Consider the following 25,141-nt stretch of genomic DNA (forward strand, 5'->3'; position numbering starts at 1 on the left):
TCAAATCCCACCGGTTGAGAATTTGAAATCAGTTTACCACATAAAAAGCAGGCTTGTGAAAGTAAACGTGAGAAAGAAGCTATCAGATTGTCATGAAAATCAAGCAGGTTCACTCACACCTGTTAGGAAAGGGAATCCTGCCATCCTTACCCGGGTCTGGCTATGTGTGACTGTCAGTGCCAACATGGCAGACAATTAACTGCCCTCTGAAGTGGCTTAGTTAGCCACTCAGTTGGATCAAACTATCACCTAGAAGGACAAGGGCAGCAGATCGATGGGAACACCACCACGTGGAAGTTCCCCTCAAAGCCACACACCATCCTGACTTGGAAATATATTGCTGTTCCTTCACTGTCACTGGGTCAAAATCCTGGAACTCCCTCCCTAACAGCACTGTGGGTGTACCGATACCGCATGGGCTTGCAGCAGTTCAAGAAGGCAGCTCACCACCACCTTCTGAAGGGCAACTAGGGATAGGCAATAAATGCTGGCCCAGCCAACGAATCCCATATCCTGTGAATGAGTAAAGAAAAAACTGGGAACTGGGGCAGGGAAATGAATGCTGGACTTGCAAGTGCAAATGAATCCCGATATATGAGGGGAAAAGGAGGGTACAAACCTAAAAGAGGTCATTTTTTGTTGTTGTGTTACGTGTTGTCAGGGTCTCTGTAGATACCCTGCACTGTTCTAATTCCCTATTCATAGGGAAAATGCTATTGCCCCTAAGACAAGGTAACGGAGATAATTCTGGGTAGAATTGAAAGCGTGGTGAAGGGATAGGCTTGTTCTCTTTGAGGGGGGTGCAAATAGACTTCAATCTGACTTGAAGGAATTTGACAAACTTCACTCAGGCAAATGGTCCCCGGGGAGAGGGTCAAGGTTCAAATCCCAGGTGACAAAGGGCAAAAATTAGGGGTCAGAAGGGAAATCAAGTTTAGCTCTTTTTTTTAACCTAAAGGGTATTAGGGTTGTGGAATAAATTACCTGGGAATAACATTGAGTCAACAGAACAGAGACAATGGGATGCATTTCTGGAGAATGGGGCTGAGGGATATAGTGAAAGGAAGATGAATGGGGTTGATCCATCAGTAATGGGGTAGCCTTGGATGATTTTAGTGGCCTTTTCCTGTTCCTAAGAAGGCTTCTGTTCCCTAACTAATTAGTTTTCAATCCTAGCAGCTACTAGTTTGTTGTGAGACTTACAAAAGGAGATATACTAACACCGCCAACATTTCAGCACCAACCCTGATTGGAGCACAAACTCTTACTTAATGTACCTGTTAAAATGATGGAGAAATGTCAAACTCTAATATCAAAGTTATTTTGAATTTAGGTGTCAGCTGTGGCTCAATGGGTAACATTCTTGTCTTCGAATCTTAAGGTTGTGGGTCCCAATCCTACTCCACAGATTTGAGCACACAATCCAGGCTGACACTTCAGTGCACTCCCACCATGGTGCAGGGAGTGCTGCACTGTCGTAGGTGCCACCTTCTGGATGAGGTGTTAAACTGATGTTAACCGATGATGCAGGTGTCTGCCCTCTCAGGTGGGCGTAAAAGATCCCATGGCCGTATTTCAATGAACAGTTATTCCCAGTGCCCCTGGTCAATATTTATCCAATTGACATCACACAAAAAAAAGCAGATTATCTGGTCATTGTCACATTGCCGTTTGTGGGATCTTGCTGTGCACAGATCGGCTGCATCACAATAATGACGACACTTCAAAAGTACTTAATTGGCTGCGAAGCCCTTTGGGACATTATGTCTTTATGTTAACAACATGCCACCAATTCTTTTTTAACAGAATGCGCAAGTGGTTTGTTTAAGTGGTTTAAATCCTTTTGCGCAGATGCACCTAAAAGATAACTTAAAGAGGCCAACTAGCACGTAACCTGTAAGGGGATTTTTGGGTTGCTGTGCAGCTGCAGAGTTAGAGGGTAATATTGCTTGTGAAAGGGGCTATATAAATGCAAATTCCTACTTCCTAAGCTATAAGGACCACGCAAAGTGTAGACAAAACTCAATCCTGTACTGGAGTTATTAGTCCACTAGCTCAGTTGATAGCGCTCATGGTTAAGTTAGGACATTGTGAGTTCAAATGCTACTCCGGGGTTTGAGCACATAACTGAGGCTCAGTACTGAGGGGGTGCTGCATTGTCGGAGGCACCATCCTTGAGATGAGGTGGTTCAGGTGGGTGTTAAAGGTCAGAGAAGAGCAGGGGGTTCTCATGTCCTGACCAACAATGATTTCTCAGCCAATACCAACCAAGATGTAGCAAGCAGTCCATCATCTTGTTGCCTTTTGAGGAGTCTTACCGTGTACAAAAATGGTGCTACACTTGTCAACATAAGAATTGGCTACATTCACAAGATGGTGGTTCATTATGTTTTGTTATGTTGGGAAGTTTTGATGCTTTATAAGTACAGCTCTCTTCCCTCATTGTACTGATTAACATATGGGCTTCCAGTGTGATTGACAGGGTTACAGTAGAACAATGCCAAGACACACATACATGCGCAGAGCCAAACATACACCCACCAAAACACACACATGCACATACATACACCCCACACAAACATACACACCACACACATAAACACATACACTCCACACCCACAAACACACACACCCACACACCCGCAAAAGCACACATACACCCCACACAAACGCACAGCCCACACACACACACACACACACACACACACAGACGCACACACACACACACACAGAGCAAAATACAACCCCACAAACACGTCCCACAAAAAGACACACACGAACAGCCATATACAGCCCCACACAAACGCACAACTCAACCACACATACACACAAAAAACACACAGAGCCAAACGCAGCCAGACACACACACACACATACACAAACACAAGAAAATACGTACACTCATAAAGTTTAGTGTGCAGTTTGGAGCTTATTCTGATTAAAATTGTCTCCACCTCTCACACTGACTGTCATTCACACATTGACCGTCACTCTCAGACTGACCATCATCATCACAATCACCATCACGCTCAAACTGACCGCCACACTCACACTGACATCACTCTTACATTGACTGTCACCCCTCACACTGCTCATTACTCTCATACTGACCATCACGCTTCCCACAGACCATCACACTCTCACTGAAGAAGAATCATAGGGACTCGAACCATTAACTCTGTTTCTCTCTCCACAGATGCTGCCAGGCCCGCTGAGTTTGTCCAGCATTTTCTGCTTTTATTACACTCTCACTGACCATCACTCTCACATTGAACAGTACTCTTAGGCTGACTGTCACTCTCACACTGATCATCACCCCTCAAACTGATCATTACTCTCACACCAACCATCACTCTCACTGCCCGTCACCCTCACTCTGACCATCACTCTCAGACTGACTATCAATCTCACACTGACCATAATTCTCATGCTGATAGTTACCCTGATGCTGACCTTCACCGTCACACTGACCATTGCTCTCACACTGACTATCTCCCTCACACTTAACACTACTCTCACACTGACCACTACTCTCACACTGACTATCGCTCTCACACTGACCATTGCTCTCACACTGACCCTCACCCTAAAACTGACCATCACTCTCACACTAACCGTCACTCTCACAATGGCGATCACCCTCACAGTGACCACCACCCCACACCGACTGCCACTCTCACACTGACCGTCACTCTCACACTGACTGCCACACTCACTCTGACCGTCACTCTCACACTGACCATCACCCTCACACTGATTGCCACCCTCACACTGATCATCACTCTCACACTGACCATCACTCCCACACTGGCCATCTCTCTCACACTGACCATCATTCTCACACTGACCATCACTCTGACACTGAGCGCCACTCTCACACTGACCTATGCACTCAAACTGACCATCACCCTCACACTGACCCTCACATTCAAACTCACTGTCACCCTCACACTGATCATCACCCTCACACTGACCATCCCTCTCACCCTAGCCATCAATTGTACAGTGACCGTGACTCTCACACTGACCATCACCCTCACACTGACCATCGCCCTCACACTAACCATCACCCTCACACTGACCAGCTTATATTGATATCCCAAAGCTGAGAAGATCTCACATTCTCCCACTGTGTCTGATTTGGTCTGTATGGAAACTCAAAGATCATTGTTGGACATTGTTGGTTCTAATGTAAAAGGCGTAACCTGTTATTTTGGTTTTGTAAACTGGAAATTATTGCCTTACACATAATTAATGTCAGAGAGAATCATTTAGCCTGTCACTGTGTGACACTGAGATATTATCATCAGGTCTCTGGTTATCACTCACTTCCTGTTTACATAATACTGAAGTACTTGAAATGCAGAAACATGCCATTCGGCCTAGCAGCTTAAACTCTTGTTGATCCTCTTCCCACCCCACTTCATTGCACCCCATCAGCATATCCCTCTATTCCTTTCTCCCTCTTATGTTTATCTAACTTCTCCGTACATGGATCGAGACCTCAACAACTCCCTTGTGGGAGCGAGCTCCACCAACCAAGAAGGTTTCTCCTGAGCTCCTTATTGGGTTTGTTACTATCTGCCTTATACTTTGACCACCCCAGGTTCTAGACTCGCCCGCAAGCGGAAACGTGTTTTCTATATCAGCCCTATCAAACCCTTTCATAAAGATCTCGACCAGGCCATCCCCTCAGCCTTCTCTGTTCTAGATTGGAGAACCGCAGTCTGCTCCAACTTTTCCAATAGGTATAACCTCTCACTTCCGATATTATTTCAGTAAATCTCTTTTTAGCATCTTCTCCAGTGCCTTTTATAATATGGAAATCGCAAGTGTGTTCTCGGCAAGGTTCTTCACAAGTTTAACTTATCTTGAATCTTGCTGGTACAGAGAGACATGTTTCTGACGCTTTCTGTCTTGCACGCCTCAGGACAAACAAAAGAATGCCAGATTTCAGACGAGCGCAATGTATACCACCAAGAGAAAAGGATGCTGATTGGTTGGCAAGTCAAGTCTGATTGGCCAAGGTGTTCTCCATAGCAATGCTGCGGCCAATCATTGTCGATTTGCCAATGGATCCACATCCTTTTCTCCGTGGTATAAAATGTTGTGATCGTCTGAAATTTGGCATTCTTGCATTTGTTCTGATCAGTTCAAGAGGAGAAGCTTTGGCAACGTGCCTCTCTTTCCAGCAATATTTAACACACCTCTGCTTTTCAACCCTATCCCTCTAGAAATGAGCCCCAATGTTTGGCTTCTTGCTCGTACTGCCTTGTTGACCTGTGTTCCTATTTTTAATGATTTGTGTATCTCTACCCCCAGATCTCTCAGCTCCTCTCCCTCATTTAGATACATATTTTCTGAGGACTATATGAATTCTGTAGTCATCTTACCTCAGTCTACTATCCCACACGTGTCTAGACTGAAGGTCATTTGCCAAATATACACCCATGCTGCAATTTTATTAATGCCTTCCAGTTAACCTGTCTTGGTATCTCCTTGTTATTCTGTTACCCCCATCACTGAATCTCTCTGTTCCCCCAATGCGTTGTCTTTGTTCCTCATCACTGAGTCACACTGTTACCCCATTAAACCTTGGATTATGCCCGCAGCCGTGACCAGCTTCCATTCATTCAGCTTTTGTTCAGTTGCTGCCTTTCCACCTGCTGGGGTGCAGACCTGTAGGGGGCGGAATTAAAACGGTCACCCCATAAGAGGATGAAGAGACTGCTGACAGGTTATTAGGCAGTAGAACTCCCCTTGTGTAGGAGCCTGAATCCCATGCTCACCCATCGTCACGAGCACCATCTCGAGCGAGAGTGGCGCGATGCTGACCGGCATCCGTAGGCTGACCTTTGCTCCCCTTAACCCAGGGCACTTAAGCCAGAGCAGGGTTTATTCCACCTCAAGCCAATGGTGTGAGACCTTTGACATTGAAGTGACCACCATTCAAGGCCCAAATTCCCCCTCGAAGAAAAATCAATAAATGGAGCAAAGTCAATTGGTTAACAGATCAGGTGGGGCCTATCGCAAGTGGTTGCCTCAGTTATTTCACACCATTGCCTGCAGTTAACATTAACCCCCTCCCCCCCCACCCCCCCTCAGTGTCTCTATCATCAGCTGCACTTCCTGGGCATGGGAGGGGAGTTGGAGCTTTGCCCTGGGATATGGTGCCAGTCTGTTATCCATTCACTCCAAACAACAGGTTTGTCCCGAAAGGCCAGGTTCAGACCCTGAGTTGGCAACAACCCTGATGACGCAGAGAAACATCATTGACGAAACCTGGTCAATGAAAGCGGTGATGAATGCATTCAACTTTCCCCGAGTGAATGATGGTCAGAATACCAGCTCATGATTGGATTGCAAGCATTAGCTCGTAGCAGACTGGGTCTGTCAGTGAATCAAATATCAAATCATGTCTGACTGTTTGATATGATGTTATACACTATATGTTTTTATTAAGGATAAAAGTGATCAGTTTTTGTCTCTATCCCACTTGCTCCGTAGTATTCGTCTGCCCTGGGACGTTGCAAAAGGTCTTCGAGCCGACCAATGTCTTCGAGTCGGAGCATGAGGCTGGCGCATGGTGCAAGGATCCGCTTCAAGCCGGCGACCGCATTTACTACATGCCGTGGATCCCGTACCGCACCGATACGCTGACAGAATACGGATCATGGGGGGACTACACCGCCGGCCGGCCCACCACCTCTTACCGCCTGCCCCACCGTGTGGACGGCACCGGCTTCGTGGTGTACGACGGCGCCGTCTTCTACAACAAGGAGAGGACTCGCAACGTGGTGAAGTTCGACCTGCGGACCCGCATCAAGAGCGGCGAGGCCATCATCGGCGGCGCCAACTACCACGACACCTCGCCCTACCGCTGGGGGGGCAAGACCGACATCGACCTGGCCGTCGACGAGAACGGGCTGTGGGCCATCTACGCCACCGAGCAGAACAACGGCAAGCTGGTGGTGAGCCAGCTCAACCCCTACACCCTGCGCTTCGAGGGCACCTGGGAGACGGTGTACGACAAGCGCTCGGCCTCCAACGCCTTCATGGTCTGCGGCGTCCTCTACGCCGTGCGCTCCGTCTCCAAGGAGGACGACAGCGAGGTCATTGGCAACACCATTGATTTTGCCTTTAACACCAACCTGAACCGGGAGGAGCCCGTGTCCATTGCCTTCCCCAATCCATACCAGTACGTCTCATCTGTAGACTACAACCCCCGGGACAATCAGCTCTACGTCTGGAACAACCATTTTGTGCTGAGGTACTCGCTAGAGTTTGGACCCCCCGACCCCACCACAGGTAGGACCTGTTCCTCATACTCAAACTTTGTCACCTCTTGGGAGACTCATTCTACATTATGGCTTGGTGGCGGAGTTTGGGATAGGATAAACAGTTATTTTGGATTTGGCGTGATGTGGTTTTGCATTTTAACCTTCACCGCCAACCCCCCTCCTCCCCACCCCCACCAAAATATTAGTTTCATTTGTTTTTTTAGTCCAGTATTAATGCTATCATGTGGAGGTCTTGTGGACCAGTGGGTGGTGTCCTGCCTTCTGAACCAGAAGCCCTGTGTTCAAATCCCACTTGAGGATTTGGCAACCAAGGAAGGTGCAATCGTAACAATCCTTCCAATACGCGCCAATGGCAGGCGGTAAGAGCGGGAGAGATTCCTGGTCAGCCGTGTGATGGAAAGAATATTGGAGCCTCCACCATCACTATCCACAGCTCCGGACTGCAACACACATGGAATGTGTTTGTTGCCACAGCAACTTGGAACCCTTGGGGGGTGCCGGTTGACTTGGCAGCCGGTGTGGATCAGATTGGTGCAAACAGTGTGGGGTTCGATCCCGCTTCTGGCTGGGGTGGACTCAGGACCTGCCTCCTTGCCCTGCCCCGAGTGGAGGTCATGGTGCTGTGGCTCGGACAAGTCTTCAGGCAGAGAACTCAAGAAGAACATGAACTCAATCGTGTACATTTTTTATTTGGGACCCCCTGGATCGAAGGGCTTTTCATGGGATTCCAGGGAGAGCTTCGCTGTTTTGTAAGACATCCCTAAAATGAGTCATTCCTTACAATGGAGTCCAGGGTGTTATATCTACCAGTGGAGTGTTATTGAATCTCCAATGAAACCTTTATTTTCTTTTTATTTTTTGCTTTCTTTACATCGCTTTTAACTTATAAAGCTTATTTTGGCACATCTCCCCAGGTGTTAGTGGGGAGGAGCTTGCAGGTTCGACAGGGCAGAGTGTGCCTTTGCCCTGCCAGGCCGATGCCAGGTTGTCAGTCCAGTTTTATTCTTACTTGACTTTTCCATAGCAGTTTGATACAATTGAGTGGCTCGCTATGCCTCTTCAGATGGAAGTTATGAGTCAGCCATATTGCTATGGGTCAGGGGTCACGTATAGGCCAGACCGGGTAAGGATGGCAGATTTCCTTCCCTAAAGGACATTTGTGAACCAGATGAGGTTTTGCAACAAGCTTTATGGTCATCATTACCGATACTAGCCAAACTTTTATTTAAATCTCAAACTGTTATAGTGGGGTTTGAACTCACACCTATCAAAATATTAGTCCATGTACTCCAATCGTAAGTAAATTGGTGAAGTATGAAACCTGACACTAATATTTTTCTTGATAATGGGTTTATTCACAGAATGCAGCATTTCATTTGTCTGCTTCCTACCTACCAACAGCCCAGTGTCCCAGCAGTCTCTATAAGTGCTCGAAGAATTTATACATACATTGCCCTTCATTTGTACCTTAACAATTTAATTAACATACAATTAACAGTCCAGGCTCCTGGTTTAGTAGTTCAGTAACAATGCTATTATGTCTGCAGCATTTGTGTAGCTTCAACAAAACAGTGAGATGTGACTGTATCTGCAGTCAGACAATGAGGTGTTATTGTGCATACTGATACCATGGACTGTTGCCAAGTGATGCTAGCGTTTCATTCTGTACGTTGCAGACTCACTCTGTATGTTGTTATTCTACCTGTACAGTGCAACAGCAGGGAGTTTCACATGCAAAGTGACTATGATGTCCTCTTCTGCTTATGTATGAATCAGCGAGTTGCTGTTTTACCTCAACCACACTCCCTCCTCCCTCCCTTTTATGATCAGATTACTTGGCATTGGGGCCAGACAGCATGACCACAAGCCCAATTGACAGCTGCCAAAATTGTTCACCTGGCCCATTCCTGAGCCACTGCTTCCTTACAACAGGGCATAGATGGAGGTCTGGCTAACTAACAGGGAGAGTTGCGATAAATGGGTAATTTCAGGTTGGCAAACTGTAACGAGTGGGATGCCACAGGGATCAGTGCTGAGTCCTCAACTGTTTGCAATTTATATGAAGGGACAGACTGCACTGTGGCCAGATTTGATGATGATACAAAGATAGGTAGGAAAGCAAGCTGTGGGGAGGATACCAAGAGTCTGTAAAGGGATATAGACAGGTTAAGTGGGCAAAAAAATTGGCAGGTGGGTATGATATGGGAAAAATGTGAGGTTGTCCACTTGGGCAGGAAGGATAGAAAAGCAGAATATTATTTATGTGGAGAGAGACTGCAGAATGACGCGGTACAGAGGGATCTGGGTGTCCTTACACAAGAAATTCAAAAAAGCCAGCACACAGGTACAGCAAGTAATTAAGAAGGCGAATGGAATGTTGGTCTTTATTGCAATGGGGATGGAGTAGAAAAGTAGGGAAGTCTTCCTACAACTGCAAAGGACTTTGAGTAGTTTTGGGCTCATTATTTAAGGAAGGATATGTTTGCATTGGAGGCAGTTCAGAGAAGGTTCACTCGGCTGATTCCTGGAATAAAGGGGTTGTTTAATGAAGAAAGGTTAAGCAGATTGGGCATATACACATTCCAGTTTAGAAGAATGAGAGGTGATCTTATTAAAACATAAGATTCTGAGGGGCATTGACACAGTAGAGGTTGAGAGGCTGTTTTCCTTCGTAGGGGAACCTAGAGCTTGGGGGCACAGTTTCAAAGTGAAGGGTCCCCATTTAAGATGGAAATGAGAAGGAATGTCTTCTCTCAGGGGATCATTAATGTTTGGAATCCTCTTCCCCAGCGAGCAGTGGAGGATGGGTCATTGAATATATTTACCGCTGAGTTAGACAGACTTTTGATCAACAAGGGAGTCAATGGTTATGGGGGACAGGCAAGAAAGTGGAGTTAAGACCACAATCAGCTCAGTCATGATCTTGTTGCATGGCAGAGCAGGCTGGAGGGGCCGAATGGCCTACTCGTACTTATTATGTTCTTATGTAATCACACTCTCTGCCCTACCTTATGTTAGCTGTAAAACAGAAAGACCCCCCCCCCACCCCCCCAATCCAAACCAATCATGGTGTCATCTGGAGCTCAGGTCCATTCTCACTTCTGATTCAGACGGTCATGAGTTCACTTCAGAGACTTGAACCCATAATCCAGGCTGATGTTCCAGCGCGGTACTGAGGCAGTGCTGCACTGTCGGACGTGCCATCTTTCAGATGAGACATTAAACCATGGCCCGTCTGCCTTCTCAGGTGGACAAGATCCCATGGCACTTGATAACAACTCCATTTTTGCCTTACCTTGAGGCCACTGGAATGGTTAAAGGTGAGCTAAACGGACAACAACAACTTATACTTATGTAGCGCCTTTATCATAATAAAACACCCCAAGGCACATTACAGGAGCATCGTAAAACCAAGTGTCATACCAAGCCGCGTAATGATGTATTAGGTCAGGTGGCCAAAAGCTTGGTCTAGGAGATAGGTTTTAAGAAATCTCTTAAAGGAGGAAAAAGAGGTAGAGAGGGAGGAGAGATGTAGGGAGGGAATCCCAGAGCTTGGGGCCCAGGTAACTGAAGGCCCAGCTACCAGTGGTGGAGCGATTAAAATCAAGGATGCTCAAGAAGCCAGGATTAGAGGGACGCAGATACCTCAGAGGGTGGTGGGGCTGGAGTAGATTACAGAGATCGGGATGGCCATGAAAACCAGGGTGGGAATGTTAAAATCAAGATGTAGCCTGGCAGGGAGCCAGTGCAGGTCAGTGAGCACAGTGGGTGATAGAGGAACAGGACTTGCTACGAGTTAAAACAAGGGCAGCAGAGTTTTGGATGACCTCAAGTTTACAGATGGTAGAATGTGGGAGGCCAGCCTGGAATAGTCAAGCCCAGAGATAAAGAATTCATGAATGAGGGCTTCAAGAGCAGATGAGCAGGACATTAAATTCATCACATGCCATCAGGAGCCCAATACAAAAGCTCTAGAAAATGTTGATCTTGAGCACAGAGAGCAAGGTGTGTAAGTCCAGAATCAGAGAGTGGAGACTGGTTTTGAGGTAGTTCAGCAGCAGGAGAACAGGATAACATCTTCTTGAAGTAATCCTATTCTCCAAGCTGCCAGGTTTGATATTGATATTGATTTGGCTGCCCATGCTGTGGCTGGCGTTTGGAAAGGTCAACTCGCACGACGAACAATAAGAAACTCAGATAGATTTCCCCAGGTCTAGCTGCACTGTGAAGAGAGTAAAAGCTTTGAAAAGTGGATTATGTGTAGAGCAATGAAACACCATTCGGGCTACCACACCCATTGTGTTCCAGCTCCGCATTGCCAGAAAATTAAGCAACTCTGAAACTGGTCTTTGGTCCATTTGTTCTCAGGATAGGCATTTATTGTTCATCCCTAGTTGCCCTGTAAAGGTGACTGGGCCATTGAATGTATATTCAAGGCAGCGTTAGACATTTTTTTGATAGACAAGGGAGTCGAGGGTTATGGTGGGGGGAAAGACAGCAAAATGGATTTGAGACCACAACCAGGTCAGCCATGATCTTACTGAATGGGGGAGCAGGCTCAAAGGGCTGAATGGCCTACTCCTGCCCCTAAGTCCCATATTCCTATGTGATGGCGAGGGACTCCAGGACTTGAGCTTTGTAAATGCCACAGAAGCTTTGAAGGCTCAGGAGGGGAGGCCAGACATTGCAGAGAATGCAGCCAGTCGTCAAGATGGGGCTGGCCAAGTTAAGCTTCTGGCCAGTGGAGAGCCCAAAGATATTTGTTGCGTATTTTATATCTCAGAGTTATGCAGAAATGACACTAGTATATGTTTAACGGATTTTGTTCACAGTGCTTTAAAATGTGTTTTTTTTATTCATTCACGGGATGTGGGTATCACTGGCTGGGCCAGCATTTATTGCCCATCCCTAATTGCCCTTGAGAAGGTGGTGGGTGAGCTGCCTTCTTGAACCGCTGGAGTCCATGTGGTGTAGGTACACCCACAGTGCTGTTAGGGAGGGAGTTCCAGGGTTTTGACCCAGAGACAGTGAAGGAACGGCGATACATTTCCAAGTCAGGATGGTGAGTGACATGGAGGGGAACTTCCAGGTGGTGGTGTTCCCATCTATCTGCTGCCCTTGTCCTTCTAAATGGTAGTGGTCATGGGTTTGGAAGGTGCTGTCGAAGGAACCTTGGTGAATTCCTGCACTGCATCTTCTAAATGGTACACACTGCTGCTACTGTGTGTCAGTGGTGGGGCTGCTTTGCCCTGGGCTGTCTGCTCCGTGCTTACAGCTCCGACTTCCAGGAATTTCTACAGTTGGATTGCTTTTCTCCGAGTCCACACTTTAACCAGGCTTAACCAATCGAGCACAGTGTGCATCAATAGTAAACAGACTAACATAATCAAACACAGAAAAAAAAATTGAACGATTGGACACGACAATGTTGATGGTCAGAGACTTAGTCACAGAGGCGATGGGGATTAATGGAAATCTGTTTGCAAATGCTTGTTCAGAAGAAATCCAGGGAGACAATGATTTGTGCAAACCTCAGGGCACTACAGAACGACTGTTCCAGATCTCACACCTTCTATCCACTAGCCTGATTCTTCAAACCCCATTCCAGGACCCAGCCACAAAAACTAGGCTGTAATTTCAGTGGAGTACTGAGGGAGTGCAGCATTGGTGGACACGCTGTCTTTCAGGTAAGGAATTAAACATAGTCTGCTGATTAAAGTTGAGGTAAAAGATTCTAATAAAACCAATCAAGGAAGAACAGGAAAGTGCTCCTAATGTCCTGGCAAACATTAATCCATCGAACAACACCAATAAAACTGATTGACTGATTATTTAGCTCATTGCTGGATTTGGAATAATTCACGGTAGATCAGATAGCTGCCAGTGTAGATTTTTAAAATTTACTTCAGAATTTATTCTGTTCGCTTCCTGCAGGCATAATTGAACATAGCCGGTCCAGAATAGCTCTAGAACCTTGCTGATCTCCCACAATAACTCCAGTCAGCCCAACCTTCAGAGAAATGATATAAGCAGCCAATGTCATTCCATTCTTCTCAGGGATTCTAACTCCAGAGGCTTGAGCACACAACCCAGGCTTACACTCCCAGTGTAATACCAAGGACATGCTGCGCTGTTGGAGGTGCCGTCTTTCAGATGGGATATTAAACTGAGGCCCCATTTGCCCTCTCAGCTGTACGCAAAAGATCCCGTGACATTACTTGGAAGAAGAGCAGGGGAGTTGTGCCCGGGGTCCTGGTACTTCTGAATCATCATGATTAAAAAATAGATTATCTGGTCATTATCACATTGCTGTTGGTGGGAGCTTGCTGTGCACAAATTGGCTGCTGTGTTTCTTACATTACTTTAATCCAAAAGTACTTCATTGCCTGCAAAGTGCATTCACAGAGTTGTTACAGTGCAGGAGGCCATTCAGCCCCTTGTGTCTGTGCCGGCTCCCCATAGGAGCAATTCATCGAGTGCCAATACCCTCCCTTCTCCCCGTAGCCCTGCATACTTTCCCTTTGTGGATAACTATCCAATTCCCTCTTGAAAGCCACGATTGAATCTGCCTCCACCACACTCTCATGCAGCACATTCCAGATCCTAACCACTCCCTGCGTGAAAAAAGCTTTTTCCTCATGTGGCCATTGCTTCTTTGGGTCGTTCTGAGGTCATAAATGGCATGAGATAACCGTCTCATTTATTTATTTGCTTTTGTTCTTGTTTTCTTATTCCTGGACACTCCTTCAGCTCATCCACTGATGGAGCAACATCCTGGACCTTGAATACTCTTCACATAATGGTGGAATCCAAAGACCGTGTGGCAGCTGTTTGTGTGTTCACAGGATACTCCGACTGAGCTCAGGACCCCTGAAGCTGAGGGCTCCACTGCAGATGTTCCAGGCATTTGCCATCCCCCTGAACGGACTGAATTCCAGTTGCCCTCCTGCACGGTCCCAGGGGTACAACACGCGGACCCTTTTTCTCCATCTGCTCTTGGGGTAAGGGCGATGTTGACAAGGCCACAACTATTGCCCCATCCCTGGTTGCCCTTGTTTCTGCCTGGCCCCCTTCCGATCCCAGCCTTTGTGAACAACGTAAGAGATGGCAGCAGGAGTAGGCCATGAAATCACCACCCCTCTCCACACCCACCCACACCCACCCACCCCCACCCACCCCCGCCCACCCCCACCCACCCCCACAACCACAAGCCTGCACCACCCTTCAATAAGAACATGGCTGACCTGGCTGTGACCTCAACTCCACTTTCTCGCCCTCACCTTTAACCTTTAACTTCCTTGCCGATCTAAAAAAATGGCCTCACGTTCCGCTCTGTCCCCAGCTCAAACCCCACCCTTGCTTCTGCGCAGATGGTTCTCCATTGACCCCGCCAGGAATTAGACCCAGCGACGATGAAGGGACAGCGATATTTGTCTTCAAGGCAGGAGGCTGTGTGATTTGGAGGAAAACTCAGGGGGGTGTTAGTTGTGGGAGATTTACATTGATATAAAGGAACCAAGCGCTCATGAGGGATTGTGTAAACACATTGCAGGTTCATACATTAAGACTAGGCGCGGGCGAACTGTTGTACATGGGTAAAAAGCTTGAAGACAGCAGCACCAGAGCCGTGTGCACTGTGTTCTGCTCACAGGTCAAAGTGAAACTGAGACTGGATCACATGACACACTTCCCTTCCAGTGACAGCATGCTGCCATCCCTTAAAGGTATATTAACGACAGTAGTGTTCCTGTGACTGTGGTGCTCTTGCCCTCAGTAGAAGAGGGGCATGCTGCCATCCCTTAAAGGTATATTAATGACAGTAGTGTTCCTGTGACTGTGGTGCTCTTGCCCTCAGTAGTAGAGGGGCATGCTGCCATCCCTTAAAGGTATATTATGACAGTAGTGTTCCTATGACTGTGGTGCTCTTGCCCTCAGTAGTAGAGGGGTGCATGAGTAGGAGATGTTGTCAAGGTGATCTTCATGTGTGGCTGCGCTGCATCCTATGATAGCACATGGTCCAGCCACAGTAACGGAAGGGGTGGCACGGGGTTCAGGCCCCCTGCCAGGGAATGCCGATCAAGCATTCCGCGGCGGCCCTGAATGGCCGGTGACCTTTGACTGACCCGCCCAGATGAGCAGCGAATGTTTCACTGCGCGGATTGACGCCAGCCAGGCCTCGCAGACGTGGCCCAGGGGGCGAGCAGCGGCCGCGCCCTGTGGAGGGGACTGGGCAGCACCTCCCGTGATCGGGCCCTCTCCGTTGCCGCGGCAACCAGCCAGCCCGAAAGGTTAAAACAGATGGAGCTTTGACAGCGCTGCGCCGACAGAATAAAATTGCTGCAAATAAAATCACCCCAGCCACGGGATGAATAATTCACCGCAGTATGTTGTTGCTTGAGAGAGTTTGGCGTTTAAGGCCTAAATAATTCAGTTTCACCTCCAGGTCAGAGGGGAGGAGCAGCAGATCAGAGCTGTCTAATCTGGTGAGCTGTGTACAGTGTTCGCGGGCTGTAATCTGTGGAAGGAACTGTTTAATGGATAAGAAATGATTTTATAATCTATCGTCAAGGAGCATAATTGCTCCCCAAGCAGCAAACAGCCTACACACGCCCGGAATTCAGATGATGCAACAAAGCTGGAGGCCTCCAGTTCCGGGTGGCTGCCAACTCTGCCAGGCCACGTTCCTGGAGGTTTTAAGTCCTATGATACCCCACCTCCCACTGCCCTGCCACCCCCACCCCTCAACGCTCTCGCTAACACTCGCCCGACGCGCCCACCCTCACAGTGCCCCACCACCCCTTGGCAGATCAGAAAGCAGGCTGGGCGTGACTCAGTCGAATAAACCTTTACTCTCAGGCAGCCTATTTTCCCCCAGCTCCTATCTTTCTATTTTCTGACCAGTGAGGGAAACTGGAACTGAGAAAAAAACATTTTTAAAAATTTTCTTTTTGTTTTTTGATGCTCCTGTGATTTTTAAAACATTTTCTCCAGGGTTTTGCTCCCAGCAGAGCGTCCTGGAGATTGAGCTTCAATCCCTGGAGACTCCAGGGCTGCCCTGGAGGGTTGGCAACCCTGCCAAGTGTCCAGCGGACAGCTTGTTTTGTACGTTCATGGGATGTGGGCTTCACTGGCTGAGCCGGCATTTAATGCCCATCCCTAATTGTCCTTGAGAAGGCAGTGGTGGTCTGCCTTCTTGAACCGTTGCAGCCCATGTGGTGTAGGTACACTCACAGTGCTGTTAGGGAGGGAGTTCCAGGATTTTGACCCAGCGACAGTGAAGGAACTGTAATATATTTCCAAGTCAGGATGGTGAGTGACTTAGAGGGTAACTTCCAGGTGGTGGTGTTCCCATGTGTCTGCTCCGCTTGTCCTTCTAGATGGTAGAGGTCGTGGGTTTTGGGAGGTGCTGTCGAAGGACCTTGGTGAGTTACTGATTGCACTCATCAGAATCGCAGAATCACAGTGCAGAAGACGCCCTTCGGCCCATCGAATCTGCACCGACACATGGCAGCTCAGGATGCTGTGTGCGGTCCTGTCCCATCTCTCACCCTCCTCTTTAATTGCCTACGAAATAGAGGCCAGGTCACAGCCATTCAAAGCTGTGACACGTGAACCACATGGGGCTATTCAGAATTGGATGGAAACATGGGTGGAATTTTACGGTCCCCCTCCCCCCACTGGCTGATTTGAAGGCAGGGCAGGGGTGGTGGGTGCTTGTAAAATGCAGAATGTAGCCTGCCCACCTGGACCTGTCACCCATATTCCAGGGGGTGTGAGGCATTGGGCGGCCCACCCGCTCTTGGGCCTATTGAGGCCCTTAAGTAGCCAATTAATGGCCCCTTAAGTGCTCCCCTGCTGCTATTTCACCCAGGGCAGGTGGAGGCCCAATGCCAAGCTTGATGCCCGATACCTTCAGCTGTGCAGGTTGGTGTCGGGAAAGGGTGCAGGGGACCTTCTTTGGGGGTCCCACATACCCATCGGCGGCGCCCACCTTCCCCCAAGTTCATACCCCCTCCTAAACCCTGGCACCATGGCGCCCTCAAACCTGGACCCCAACTCATTCAGCCCCTCGCTGGAGCTGGGCAGCCAGGCCCCACCAACACGCCGGACTTCCCTTCAGTCCGGACTCCATGAGCTCCTCTGCTTTGGGAACTGGCTTTACTCCCAGCAGTGACCCCCACTCGAACCTGGCGCTGCTCGGACGACGGATGGCCATCCAAGAGGCCGGCAGCTCTCTCAGGCAGCACGTCCTGCCCAGATTGAGACAGGTAGCCTTTCTCTTAGCCAATTAAAGTCCTGTTCAGCATTAAATAGCTTCAGGGAAGTCGGTATTGGCGGGGATGTATTCTCTGATGACTCTTTATACAGCAAGGTGGGAAACCCCGTATCTGAAAAGCTTACCCCATGTGAAAACATAGAATATATTGGGTGGGACAGTGGGGAGTCGCACAGTATCTGGGGTACAGTGCGGAGTCGGAAAGTATCTGGGGACAGTGCGGAGTCGGAAAGTATCTGGGGACAGTGCGGAGCCAGACAGTATCTGGGGACAGTGCGGAGTCGGATAGTATCTGGGGTACAGTGCAGAGTCGCACAGTATCTGAGGTACAGTGCGGAGTCGGACAGTATCTGGGGACAGTGCAGAGTTGCACAATATCTGGGGAGAGTGCGGAGTCGGACAGTATCAGGGGTACAGTGCAGAGTCGGACAGTATCTGGGGACAGTGCAGAGTCGGACAGTATCAGGGGTACAGTGCAGATTCGGACAGTATCTGGGGACAGTGCGGAGTCAGACAGTATCTGGGGACAGTGCGGAGTCGGACAGTATCTGGGGACAGTGCGGAGTCGGACAGTATCAGGGGGACAGTGCGGAGTCGGACAGTATCAGGGGTACAGTGCGGAGTCGGACAGTATCTGGGGACAGTGCGGAGTCGGACAGTATCTGGGGTACAGTGCGGAGTCGGACAGTATCTGGGGTACAGTGCGGAGTCGGACAGTATCAGGGGGACAGTGCGGAGTCGGACAGTATCTGGGGTACAGTGCGGAGTCGCACAGTATCTGGGGTACAGTGCAGAGTCGCACAGTATCTGGGGTACAGTGTGGAGTCGCACAGTACCTGGGGTAGTGTGGAATCACACAGTATTTGGGGTACAGTGCGGAGTTGCACAGTATTTGGGGTACAGTGTGGAGTCACCGAGTATCTGGGGTACAGTGCGGAGTCGCACATTATCTGGGGACAGTGCGGAGTCGGACAGTATCTGGGGGACAGTGCGGAGTCGGACCGTATCTGGGGGACAGTGCGGAGTCGCACAGTATCTGATGTACACTGTGGAGTCGCACATTATCTGGGAACAGTGCAGAATCGGACAGTATCTGGTGTACAGTGCAGAGTCGCACAGTATCTGGGGGATAGTGCGGAGTCGGACAGTATCTGGGGGACGGTTCGGAGCCGCACAGTATCTGGGGGACAGTGCGGAGTCGCACATTATCTGGGGTACAGTGCGGAGTCGCACATTATCTGGTACACTGCGGAGTCGGACAGTATCTGGGGTACAGTGCGGAGTCGCACAGTATCTGGGGTACAGTGCGGAGTCGCGCAATATCGGGGACAGTGCAGTGTCACACAGTATCTGGGGGACAGTGCGGAGTCACACAGTATCTGCGGGACAGTGCAGAGTCGCACAGTATCTGGGGTACAGTCCGGAGTCACACAGTATCTGGGGGCCAGTGCAGAGTCGCACAGTATCTGGGGGACAGTGCAGTGTCGCGCATTATCTGGGGTACATTGTGGAGTCACACAGTATCTGGGGTACAGTGCGGAGTTGTGCAATATTGCTGGAGGGACAGGAGAGATGGAAAATCTTTTAAAATTATAATGAACCTTAATTTGTTGTAACAAGATATCCCACAGTACCTGCTATTAGTTAGGCAGATCCTTGCACCTTTATTTTTTTCTGCGAATACTTGATGGTATCTTTAATGTAGTCCCCAATCACCATTTTGTACACATTGATCCGTCTGATTAGCTATAGCATATGACGAGGCATTCTGTGATATAAGAAAATGCTGCTATGGGGGCTTCAAGATGTGAGGCTGAGTTTTCAAAGCAGGGTTGAGCACCTGACATCCGGTGCATTCCCAATCCTGCACCACAGGTGTGTTCAAATGTAAGTACTCCTGATTGGACCGGAGGTGAGTTTGACGCCCAATTAATGGCGCTGAGTGTTACCAGGAGGCGGGAGCTGCCTGCAGAGCTCAAGCGTTAAGGGCAAATGGCAGCCATGATGGGGACTGCTCAAAGGGGCACACCCTTTGAAAGTTGCAACGTCTTCTGAGGGCGGCGGGATCCCACTGCGGGAACATTGTTTTCAAATCGGCCCCGCACCCCTTCCTGACACCCCCACTAGCAATTAGCAATCCGAACCATGGAGCCTACCTGTGCACCTCCCCAGTGTCCTTGATGTCATCGGATGGAATCTTAAGGAGGTGACTGGAGGGGAGTTCCAGACAAAGGCAGGGCCAGTATTCAGTCCGTTGACACAACCTGCAGCCTTCTACTAATTTTGGGAGATTCATCTTGGCATGGCCAGGGGAAGAAGAATCATCAGAACAGGCTTTACTGCTGCTGGTGGATTTAAGAAACTCCAGAAACTGAGAAAAGCACCTAGAGACCGTCACTCAAAGTTACTACTTGGCGAAAAACATAAGAACTAGGAACAGGAGTAGACCATTCGGCCCCTCGAGCCTGCTCCGCCTTTCAATAAGATCATGGCTGATCTTGTGTTTCGATTTCCACATTCCCATCTACCCTCGATAACCTTTGATTCCCTTCCCGAACAAGAATCTGTCTACCTCTGCCTTAAAAATAATAAGAATTTAATAAATAAGAACAAGATCCCCACAAAGTGGGGATACAGGAACCCACTGGAAGCTGGGATCAGCTGTGGACTGTTTGCTAAAAGGACTGTTATCCTGTAGAGAGTACGATGTGTGGTAAGTATACAAGCGGAATATTCCTCTTTATAGTTTAAAGTAATATAAGTTGCCAACAAAAAAACCATTGAGTTAATTGTGATTTTCGTCATTTGTTACAGTAAAGTATTTGAAACATGAAATCTTGACATTTCATACTTTCAGCTGTTAACTGGAAGTTCAGATTTCTTTTTAAAAGTTATCAGTCTCTACAGAGATTGTAAAGCTATTCATTTCCTGATATCTAACCTAGTTCTGGTACTCCCCAACCTATTTAATTGCAACAAACTGTCGAGAGGAACACAATCTACTCCCTCATCATTGTATAAACCTCATTCAAATCAGCCCTAAGTCAGCACTTCTCTGAAGCCTAGAGTCTCATTTCTTTTAGCTCCTCCTGATAATTAGAAAGGCTGTGGACAGTATTGTATCTGAACTAGATTGGAAGTGGAAGGCCAGATGGAAAGGATGGAATAAGCAATCTCTATTGTTTCTGTCACATAGGGACAGTCAAGCGTATTGGGGTAGATTCTGCACTTGAGGCACAATTGGTGAACAAGATTAAAATTGCATTCAAAGCGTTTCTTTCTACTCCAACTCAATTGCGTATTGCTGAATGTGAGATTTGACATGAACAGCACAATCGGGCAGCCCTGTCAAACATAATCCTTTTGCTTTAAAAAATATTCCTTAACATGTTTAAGACTTGTCAGAGAGGGAGTGCAACGGAGGTTCACTAAACTAATTCCTAGGATGGTGGGATTGTCCTATGAGGAAAGATTAAATAGACTATTCTCTGGAGTTTAGAAGAATGAGAGGCAATCTCGTTCAAACATGCAAAATTCTTACAGGGCTCGACAGGGTAGATGCAGGAAGGATCTTTCCCCTGGCTGGGGTGGGGGGTGGGAGTCTAGAACCAGGGGACACAGCCTTTGAATAAAGGGCAGGCCAATTAAGATTGAGATGAGGAGGATTTTCTTCACTCAGAGGGTGGTGAATATTTGGAATTCTCTGCCCCAGAGGACTGTGAAGGCTCAGTCATCGAGTATGTTTAAGACAGAGATCAGTAGATTTCTACATACTAAAAACTTCAAGGGATACAGGGATAGTGAAGGAAAATGGTGTTAAAGTAGAAGATCATCCATGATCTCATTGAGCGGCAGAGCGGGATTGAAGCACTGAATGGCCTACTCCTGCTCCTATTTCTTATGCTCCTAAGAGTGGTAACCTGGTGCAGTTTGATTAATCCAGCTGAAAATGAGTCTATCGGGGGAAAAAAGCATATTTAATCGGAGGGCCCTGTCCACCACCTGTTAGTAATTCGATTTTAAATAACTGAAAATAATTTTCAAGAACTAAACAGAACCATTTCCCGGTTATTTTGATTTACATTGGTCAGTTGGCTTCATAAATTTAAATAAATTCTATTCAAACCTTTTCAAAGGTGCAATTTACTGTCCCCTGTGCCCAAACCAATCAGCTTAATTCTAAAACCCTCCTTGAAGAAGTCACAAACGCTGATTAATTCAATCTGGAGATGCCGTCAGTCTTTCTTTTTATTCACAGGATATGAGCTTTGCTGGCTGGGCCAACATTTATTGCCCATCCCTAATTGCCCTTGAGAAGGTGGTGGTGAGCTGCCTCCTTGAACCGCTGCAGTCCATGTGGTGTAGGTACACCCACAGTGCTGTTAGGGAGGGAGTTCCAGGATTTTGACCCAGAGACAGTGAAGGAACGGCGATATATTTCCAAGTCAGGATGGTGAGTGGCTTGGAGGGGAACTTCCAGGTGGTGGTGTACCCATGTTTCTGCCGCCCTTGTCCTTCTAGATAGTAGTGGTCATGGGTTTGGAAGGTGCTGCCTAAGGAGCCTTGGTGATCTCCTGCAGTGCATCTTGTAGATGGTACACATTGCTGCCACTGTGCAGCTGTGGTGGAGTGAGTTAATGTTTGTGGAAGGAATGCCAATCAAGGGGGCTGCTCTGTATTGAGCTTCTTGAGTGTTGTGGGAGCTGCACTCATCCAGGCCAGTGGAGAGTATTCCATCACACGCCTGACTTATGCCTTGTAGATGATGGACAGGCTGTGGGGAGTCAGGAGGTGAGTTACTCACCGCAGGATTCCTAGCCTCTGTCCTGCTCTTGTAGCCACAATATTTATATGGCTAGTCCAGTTCAGTTTCTGGCCAATGGAAATCCCCGGGATGTTGATAGTTTTGTGGGGAAGGTGGAGGTTGGAGGCTGTGCTAACCCCAAGGACGATGATTTTTTTAAAAGTGCAAAAGAAGGTGGAAATAATAACTTGCACTTGAAATTCCTCGATCCTTTGCGCTGGTTTTTCAGGAAAATTGTGTTTAAGGGAACTGTGCAACCTAGCAGAAACTCAAGCCGTTTTATTTATCCTGCTTGTGACTGTTAGCCTGATGTTTAACTAATGTTCTCCATTCCAGCTCTGACTGCTTTTCCAGATGGGATTCTGGAATTAGGAACATCCCTTGGCTGTTTCCCAAAACACCACCAGTTGGAGTAGTCGTGTCTGTAGGATTAGGAGGGTCTTGCGTATCATTCATGCAAGATCACGGGGGGGATTTCTGAGAGATTGTGAGAAGGTTCTACGGGACTAAGAGGGACTTGTGTGGGATTCTGGGGGTTTTAGCAGGATTGTGGCATTCACTGAGCTTGGGGTGACATTCCAAGTCACGACCAAGGGAGCACGACCGAGGGAGCACCGCACGGTCGGAGGTGCCATCTTTCAGATGAGACATTAAACCCGTTTGTTCTCTCAGGCAGAGACAAAGTATTCGAGGAAGTAGAGCAGTGGAGTTCTCCCCAACGTTCTGGCCAATATTTATCCCTCACCATCATCACAACATTGGATTATCTGGCCTTTATCACGGTGCAGTTTTTGGGAGCTTGCTGTGCGCAAATTGGCTGCCGCGTTTCCGACGTTACAACAGTGACTCCACTTCAAAAGTATGCCATTGGGGGAGGGGTGGGGTAAAGCATTTTGGGATGACCTGAGGTTGTGAAAGGCACTCTATGAATGTAAGGTTGTTCTGGTCTTTTCTGCCTTGGTAGGATTCCAGTAAATCTGTTAGCTGTGCTTTAACCTGACATTTTTCAATGGTTTGAGAAAATACAAACAGTGAGTATTTTTCTCTCCAGCACAAGTCACAGTGGCTGCTACAAGCAACACGGCCGCAGCAAAGCCAACCATGGTAACCACGACAACCACTACCAGGAAAGCTCCCCTCACCACCATCGCCGTGGGTGCAATTAACCAGCTGGTACCAGATCAGCGGCCCGTCACGGCCAATATCCCCAACACCAGGCGGACACCTCTATCTAACCAACTGCCGTCACCACAGAGATACTGTGAGCCGACAGAGGCCCGGGGCATAAAGTGGCCATCGACACAGCAAGGTGTACTGGTGGAGCGACCATGTCCCAAAGGAACGAAAGGTATGAGGCTGGCTTTAGTAAAAGGTGTACTGGTTAGGATTGTTTTCTGCTGCCTCAATGTGCTGAAATTCATGAGCAATCAGCCCTCAGTCAATCTAAAAAGTTACGCACCGGCACTGCCTGGCATCAGTTCCTCAGTTCCCAACACTGCTTGGCATCAATTCCTCAATTCCCATCACTGCCTGGCATCAGTTCCACAGCTCCCGCACTACCTGGCATCAGTTCATCAGTTCCCGCACTGCCTGGCATCAGTTCATCAGTTCCCATCACTGCCGGGCATCAATATGTCAATACCCACACTGCCTGGCATCAATATCTCAGTTCCCATCATTGCCTGGCATCAGTTCCTCAGTTCCCATCACGGCCTGGCATCAGTTCCTCAGTTCGAATCACTGCCAGACATCAGTTCATCAGTTCCCAAATGGCCTGGCATCAGTTCCTCAGTTTCCGCAATGCCTGGCGTCAGTTCCTCAGTTCCCACACTGCCTGGCATCAGTTCCTCAGTTCACATCACTGCCAGGCATCAGTTCCTCAGTTCCCACAATGCCTGGCATCAATTCCTGATTTCCCACACTGCCTGGCATCAGTACATCAGTTCCCATCACTGCCTGGCATAAGTTCCTCAATTCCAATCACTGCCTGGTATCAGTTCCTCAGTTCCCACACTGCCTGGCATCAGTTCCTCAATTCCCGCACTGCGTGGCATCAGTTCCTCAGTTCCCATCATTGCCTGTCATCAGTACCTCACTTCCCACAGTGCCCGGCATCAGTTCCTAAGTTCCCACACAGCCAGGCATCAGTTCCTCAGTACCCGCACTGCCTGGCATCAGTTCCTAAGTTCCCATCACTGCCTGGCATAAGTTCCTCAGTTCCAATCACTGCCTGGTATCAGTTCCTCAGTTCCCACACTGCCTGGCATCAGTTCATCAGTTCCCATCATTGCCTATCATCAGTACCTCAGTTCCCACAGTGCCCAGCATCAGTTCCTAAGTTCAGACACTGCCTGGCAAAATCTTCTCCGTTCCTACACTGCCTGGCAACAGTTCATCAGTTGCCATCTCTGCCAGGCATCAGTTCCTCAGTTCCCACATTTCCACACATCAATATCTCAGTTCCCGCACTGCCTGGCATCAGTACCAAAGATCCCGCACTGCCTGGCATCAGTTCCTAAGTTCCAACACTGCCTGGCATCACTTCCTCAGTTCCCGCACTGCCTGGTATCAGGTCCTCAGTTCCCACACTGCCTGGCATCAGTTCATCAGTTCCCATCACTGCCTGGCATCAGTTCCTAACTTCCCACGCTGCCTTGCATCAGTTCATCAGTTCTCACACTGCCTGGCATCAGTTCATCAGTTCTCAGACTGCCTGTCATCAGTCCCTCAGTTCCCACAGTGCCCAACATCAGTTCCTAA

General features: G+C 48.3%; 1 protein-coding gene across 1 annotated transcript in view; it reads left to right on the top strand.

The window, feature by feature from the left end:
- Positions 1-23,729, top strand: part of LOC144673701 (adhesion G protein-coupled receptor L1-like) — a gene marked incomplete at its 3' end in the record, with an annotated part of 43,375 nt that extends 19,646 nt beyond the window's left edge. The window contains exons 4-5 of the mRNA XM_078535403.1: positions 6,508-7,317; positions 23,439-23,729. Coding sequence (XP_078391529.1) covers positions 6,508-7,317; positions 23,439-23,729 — 1,101 coding nt within the window. The remainder of the gene's footprint in view (positions 1-6,507; positions 7,318-23,438) is intronic.
- Positions 23,730-25,141: the final 1,412 nt, after the last annotated feature.

The sequence above is a fragment of the Cetorhinus maximus genome, unplaced genomic scaffold, assembly GCF_964194155.1.
Source record: "Cetorhinus maximus unplaced genomic scaffold, sCetMax3.hap1.1 HAP1_SCAFFOLD_432, whole genome shotgun sequence".
In the NCBI taxonomy this organism is placed as follows: Eukaryota; Metazoa; Chordata; class Chondrichthyes; order Lamniformes; family Cetorhinidae; genus Cetorhinus; species Cetorhinus maximus.